Source organism: Stegastes partitus, unplaced genomic scaffold, assembly GCF_000690725.1.
Source record: "Stegastes partitus isolate 25-593 unplaced genomic scaffold, Stegastes_partitus-1.0.2 Scaffold53, whole genome shotgun sequence".
Taxonomy (NCBI): Eukaryota; Metazoa; Chordata; class Actinopteri; family Pomacentridae; genus Stegastes; species Stegastes partitus.
In genome coordinates, this window is record NW_007577784.1 from 460,653 (window position 1) to 467,899 (window position 7,247).

At 44.6% G+C, this 7,247-nt stretch overlaps 1 protein-coding gene across 1 annotated transcript in view; it reads right to left on the reverse strand.

Moving 5' to 3' along the window:
* Nucleotides 1–7,247, reverse strand: part of LOC103352827 (plexin-A1-like) — a 271,387-nt gene that overhangs the window by 84,887 nt on the left and 179,253 nt on the right. Inside the window, 2 exon segments of the mRNA XM_008275498.1 lie at nt 4,135–4,302; nt 6,911–7,047. Coding sequence (XP_008273720.1) covers nt 4,135–4,302; nt 6,911–7,047 — 305 coding nt within the window.

Consider the following 7,247-nt stretch of genomic DNA (forward strand, 5'->3'; position numbering starts at 1 on the left):
CTTGTTGTTGGGTCAGAGCATCTCCAAGATGGTAGGTCTTGTGGGGTGCTAAAGTTAAACATTGGTTCATGTCTACGAAACTGACGCAAGGAAGGAGGATTGGTGAACTGGTGGCAGGGGAGTCCAAAACGAAGGAATCTTTACTAGTTTATGAAGTGTGCTGCACCATCCACTTCTACTTAAGAGCCAAGACTTCCAGTTGGTCAGGAAACAGGAGAACCTTGGTGCAATGGGAAAAAAAGGTGGCCAAGTCTGATGGACCATGTGAGGACGAGATTCCAGCAGAATGCACTGCGTTCACGTGGATGTTACTTTGACATGTACTTAAACACTGCTTCATGACAGCAGTCTTGCATCATGGCAGCATCTGTGAGACAAGCTGGAAAAAGGAGTCTTACTACTTCCAGGACTCAAAGGATCTGCTGCTAACCTCTTTGCACCTGATATCAGAGGTCAGTGGCTTATGCAGAAGAGGATCTACAGGTTTCAGTGCTGTGGCTGATCTTTTTATATTTTCTATAATTCTGCCCCCTAGAATAATATTGCTGCATAAGTAGTGCTTCAGTGTCTATATGTTGCGTAAACTGTACTTAACAACATGAAATGCTAACAAAAGGAAGCTTGCATTACCGCGGTCGTTACGAGAGGGACCGCTGATTAACAAAGCAGCTGAGATCACATCCAGACAAACTGATTTTTAATTAGATGTTTACGTCGTCGCCACAAATCATCACAGAAGCAAACACTTTTTTTCTTTTTTTTTTCTAGCTGTCCTCTGCCTCCTCCTCCCCTCTTCTCCTCGGCTTGATGTATATTTGTACTGAGTCCCTCTGTCCCTGTTGCTCCTTCTCTTTGTCTAAGTGAGTCTCTTTAGCTCAGGTACATGCTTCAGGGAACAGACAACAAGACAATCAGAATAAACTCCCAGGGATAGCTGGGCAAATCTGTTGTTAGTGTTTCTCTCCTTCTTTGTTTCTTGCCACCTCTGCCCTCTGTCCCTGCTTTCCCACGCTGTCTTTGGTCTGACTGACTGTGAAATATTTTACATATCAAGCAAACTTTACTTAAACCTTTAGGCTGAGTCGCACCACGGCGTAAAGATGCTAACTTTGTGGGCAAAACTATTTCATTTCAGTGAAATCGCAGCAAATTTTGCATTTATTTGTGGCGGCAGAATAGTCTGTCGCTTCGTTTTGGACGCTGGTGAACTTCAACTCCAACAGCAAAGCTTCCCGACGGTGCTAATGGAGAGTCGCTGAGGCCAAAATGAAGGAATCTATCATAGTTTATTAAGTGTGTTGCATCATCCACTTCTACTTTACACTCCTCCACAGAAAAGCCAGTCAGGGAAAGAGTAGTCGGCAGACGGGCTTTCTGAATAAATAAACTGTGTACTCTGGCTGTTTTGCAGACGTGTGTGGATCATGTGTGAATGGCAAAGCAGGAGAACTGAATTCTGCATTCAGAACTAGCGCATATTCAGTTTCTCACTGAGTGCACAAGGCGAGAAAAAAAAAAAAATAAAAAGGCTCAGAGGGCTTTCTCACGCATTTCTTGCTCCGTAGAGCACGCACTTTCCAGTCCTCCGTGGAAGGCAAATTGAGTGCTTGAGCATCTGAGATTTCCTGCTCGCTCCCCGCACACTCAAACGGGATAAAATAATGTAACCATGCGGCTCTTCTAGACTTTCCAAACTCACGGCTGTGATGGAGTATTGGAAATAGTGCCGTTTGGGTTGGCGCGCAATAACCGATTTAGCCAAACACAAAGCTTGGTGGCCCAGCCCTGCTCCTGGTGCCGCCTTTACGCTCGTAACTAAACACGTCGTTTTGTTCGGTCCATTTGCACATGTTGTGGATGTTGTGGGAAATGCCCGCCTGTTGCCCGAACACCTTTATTTAGACTTTGGCAGCCGCCCAGCGCGACCAATTTTCTAATGGTCGCCATTAAGCAGCTGCACTGCAGTGGTAGTCCTGCTCAGTGCTTTGCTTAAGGGCACCTTGGCAGTATTTGCTAAAGGAGCGGCGAGCCTCATATCCATCTGCTGTATTTACACAGTCTGTTTGGGAGAAGATTTGAATATTTTGTTCCAAAATTGCTTCTCTAACCTCTACTGACGCCCAAATATCTTCCCTCGGCATCCCAGATGACTCCTCGTCATTGATTTATTTTTGAAGTGCTCTGTCTTCTTCCTAAATGGAATATCATCAGCGAAGCACAATGATAATGCACCCTCTCCCCAACCCCGCCCCTTTTTTTTTTCCCCTCTCTCTTTTCTTTCTCGCTGTCGTCTCCCGGCGATAATGCTCTGCAGGCTCGCATGTGTTCGCGCCAAGGCAGACAATAAAGGCAGATACGAACCAATATAATATCACATCTCGCCGCTTCGTTATACTTTTTTTCTACCTGAAACCAGCCTGCGACACGGAGCGGTGGCTGAAATGCATCAGCGAAATTAAAGCTCCCACTGGCTGGAAAGCGACACACAGACCTTGTCCGTCGCAGTCCGGTTGGTGTTTGTGGAGGAGTTGTTTTGTGGTTTACTGAGCCAGATGGAGGAGGGATCTGGGGCCAAACATCAGGGACTCTGGGAATCAGCGGGGTTGTTTGTGTGTATGTGTGAATGCATGCCTCGTTTTTTTTTTTTTTTTTTATGTGGGATCATCACCCCTGAGTGAGCTTTGCGAAGTAGAACCCCGGCTTTAAGCGTCACACACAGACACCCTGACAGTAGGTGGGCAGGGCAGTGATTGGGCCTCAGCTGCTTTCTTGGCCAGACCTACTGGGCAAAGGCAACCGGGCAGCATTCATCAACACTTTCCTCTAACAAGCTCTGCATCCATCTCCTGCAATCTGCTGATGAGTAGCAACGGGGAAGGAAGGAACACAGAGAAGGAGGCAAGGTGAGAGGAAACAAGCCCGCCTTGTTTGGAAATTTCCGAATAAATGAAGCGACAAAATGCTGATTGACTGTACAGGAAGGAATGTGATCTGGGCTATAGGTTTGCTTGGCAGGCGGGTAGCACATTTACTGTAATTGCCTTGCTCCTGTGTAGCTAAACTCATCAATCTGGATGAATTTTAACCTCTTGCCAAATCACAGGAGGTGATTAACCGACAAAAATATTCCGCCTGAAAATATTGACCCTCATCGCCACGTGGGCACGCGGCCTCCAGACAGGACCTGAATTATACGAGGACCAACAGGTGACATTAATCAGCTGCTGTTTGCTCCCCACATAGAATTAAAATCACTAATTAGTCGAAGTAACGGCAACCAAAACCCCCCAGGAGAGACAGAGGGTTCCAGAAATATCACCGAGGTAAGGGCCAAGCTGTTGGAAGTATCCATCATGAAGACCAATACGAGCGTGTGTCTGGCCTCCCCGACAGTAAATCCACTTTAATGTGAAACCCTTTGCTTGTGTGTGTCCTCCTCTGCGATGCCGCTGTCATGTTCAATGCTGAGCAGCGGAGGATCTTTATTTATTTAGCCGCTGATATACAGAACCGCATGACAGGCCGCGAGCATCAACAGCTGCATCGGTTCAGAACTTTAAGTCTCACGCACCACTCGCTGATCGGCATTAGCCGCCTCCTCAATCACAGATCGCGTTCAAACAATTAGTGGGCTAGATAATCTGACATACTTTCTTTTGGGATGAATCGAGCTGCTGCTGCTGCTGATTTGCTCGACTATAAACGTCTTGCTTGAGCCAAATGAAAAACCTCTGGAGGCTGTCAGAGCTCTCGTCCAGCATTTAAGTCTTCTCAGATTGCTTCAAGAATGATTCCTCAATATTTGCCCCTGCTAATGCTCCTGCATTACAAGCAGGAGTGTAAAAAAGCCAAGGTCCAAATTCTGATTTCCATAAGCCACTAGCTTGAGGGAATATCCAACCTGCACTCAGCCAGGGTTCCTGCTGGATGGAATTCAAGTAGGAAACAACATTTTTTTTTCAGCGCTTTTATTGATGCCCCTGCAGGAACCCTCCAACGCTGCCTTGGATGTATTTTAGGAACGTTTGTTGCTGCAGCTAGTCAAATAGTCCTTCTCCAAGGAGGGCTATGTGAAGCTAAACGGACGAGAATAAAAGCAAGCTAAGTAGGTGATCACGCAGAACGGCGGCTCACCTGGCAATGCTCCAGTCAGGCTCGATCCTCAGGACGGTGGGGTCTTCGGTGTAGTTAAACTTGACTTCGGGGTTTCTGAGCTCGGCGTCGTCGATGTCCACCAAGACCGACGTGCTGCCTGGTGCCAGTCCAGCCGGCGTAACGCACACGATCTCCCGGGCGTTCCTCCTAGACGGAGAGGAAACGTTCATGTTTTAGCACCAGGCATTGAAGAATCTATACGAAAGAACTGGTTTGGAGCTGATACTCGCTTATAAAGGCTCCGCTTTCTCACAGGAATTTGTAATAAATAAAAGGTTCTCCTTGGGTAAGAATACATACGAGACACAAGAGAGAATAAAAGTGGAAATAAATTAGTTTGGAGACAGAAACTATTCACGCTAACGGAGAAAAGAAAACTAATAAAAGAGAGGTTCGCAACAACACCGGAGTAAAAAAAAAAAAAAAAAGGCGTCTAGCAGGGTCTGAAAACAGAATTAGAATAATAAAGAGGCGATGATTACTTTTCCGGTGCCAGGTGATTCCTTTAATACTGAGGTCCAACCTCAAGCATTAACATTTTAAATGACTTGTTCTTGTAATTACCAACGTCTGTCTTGTGAAACTAATTAATCTGGTGCTCTTTAAATCATATTGTAACCTGCCTCTCTGATTATATAATTCCACCTGCGACTCAGGCGCCTCAGCCAATGAAGCAAGTAAAACGCTGTGGTCGACCTCAGCTGCAGGAATCCACGTTGGCTAGTCGCAGCTGAAGCTTCTGATTGGAGAAACTGTGGGAAAACATCTACTCTGACAGATATTGCATTTGGAACATGTATGTTTTGTCACATCGATGTTTGATAGATGATTTGATGACGCTAACTGTCACACAAGGAGGATGAATTTATAAAATCACTGTGCTGCATAAAGCATAAGCAGCACATCATTTAATATTAGATTATAATTTACAGATGCTTAATTGTCCAGCTCTACTTTTCGCCACATGTCCGTCGCCGCCATTTACAATTTTTGCTATTAACGCAACTTCTACCTCTGGATACACCATCTAGATATCTGGTGCACAAGTGTTTGCATTTAAAATCAACATCTTCTCTTTATTTTTTCTCCTGCATTGTGATCACATGTGAATTATTAAGGGACGACGGTGACGTTGTAAACAAACATGTCCCGAGCGCCACCGTGGATAGGCCTCATTCATTTTTAAATAAGTTTTTACAGAAAAAAAAAGACCTTTCACCCTGATGTGCGGATTGATTTTTCTTCTCACAAATGTGATGCTGCCGTGCTGAATGCATTTACACTTACAATCTGATGCTGAGGCCAAGCCCATATGTACACCTTGTATTAACATGCATTTGTCCTTGTCCAGATTAGACATCCAGCCTGAGATATCATGCTAATGTGGCGGTCTACATGGAAGAACTGACTAGATACTCATCCAGGGAAAATCTTTTTTAAAAAAATCCAACAAAAGCAATAAACTAGAAATGAAGCTGCAAAGTGGGAATGTTTCACTTTCTTTTTTTTTTTTTTTAGATAAGAGTGAAATGGCACAGAAGAGGAGAGGGATGCAAACACATAAACAAGGAATTAAAGTCATATTTAATGAAGTTTATACCTACTATTATCGGTGTACTCGTAAGGATCAGTGCCACCAGTCACAAACAGTGGGGGAGGGATGGGGACAGTGTGTGTGTGTGTGTGTGTGTCAATGGTCCCACGGGCAAAGTAACATTTTGAATTGCAAGTCTTGAGTGCAGTCCCCAGTAGCTACATTATCTAATATGTATTTAGCACAGTTGAGTGGTGGCTGCTTTTCTGGGCCATGACTTCACAGGAGCGACGTATGCATGTGTGGGAGTGTATAGGGGTGTGTGTGTGTGTGTGTGTGTGTGTGTGTGTGTGTGTGTGTGTGTCTATATACCATGGCCACGACACACACACACAGAAAGTGTGAGAGAAAGCACAAAAAAAAAAAGAAAAAAAAAAGGACAGAGAATCTACAACATCCACCCGCCCAAGTCCCTCGGCCTGTAACCATAGCAACCCCATTCAGAAAGAGCCCATGCCTCAGCAATCTTCACAAGATGCCACAAACACACAGTCCCACAGTTAGGGTGTGACAGATAAAGACAGAGTTGAGGTGAGCGAGGCAGTTGTGGTTGAAGTGGAGTTTGCGGGATTACTGCGGCGCACACACGACTGCTGTGACATCAAAGCCAGCGTACGACGGCTTCAATGGAGATTAGCCGCGAGAGGCTAATCCCAGCATTTGACATGCAAGCAACTGTGGTGATAGTTTGGATTTTTTTTTTTTTTCCCTCTCCATGCACTAGATTAGGGAAAGCCTGCGCGAGTGCAGACAAAGAGATGCTGTGTGTCTGCAAGCAACAAGCACACACACACACCTAATACAAACAGTCATGATCCCACACACACACACACACACACAAAACAACCTGACACACTGATTACATGCTTACATGTGCATGTAATATCTTTATGATAATGATGTTTTTATTTTTTTACACATGTGAACAAATCTTCAAACGGCAAATCCTGATTTAAGCGCACATTTTCTTTACATATTCGTGTTTCCTGCATCATCTGCAGCACCTTCAGTCGTAATTATAGACGTGTTTTACCATCTTAGTCTTTTGCTTATCTAAATCCTCTTCTGTGTGAAGCTCCAGTTTCCCCTCGAGGGGTCATTTTTTAATTCAATTTAGACACAATAATGCGAACAAACAAAAAAAAAGCAGATTTTTCTTACTTCTTGAAGTAGCAGGGCTGCGGTCCGATGCTGACGGACACGTAGCTGCCAGCGTTCAGGTAGCTTCCCTCGATGGTGACCCGCGTGCCGCCTGAAATGGGTCCTTGAGACGGCTGGATACGGGTGAAATATGGAGTCTGGACAGAAGACACAAACACAACTATCTAAAAATACAGTAGAACACTTTTATATTATTACTTATTAACTTGATTCTGTCAAACACGTACTAACAAAGTTCCCCTTGAATCATTTTAATTGTGACTTGTATGTTAGATCCTCTGGTACCCAGTGATTGATGCACAAAAAAATAAATTGGGAAATCAACAATGTAGTTTAT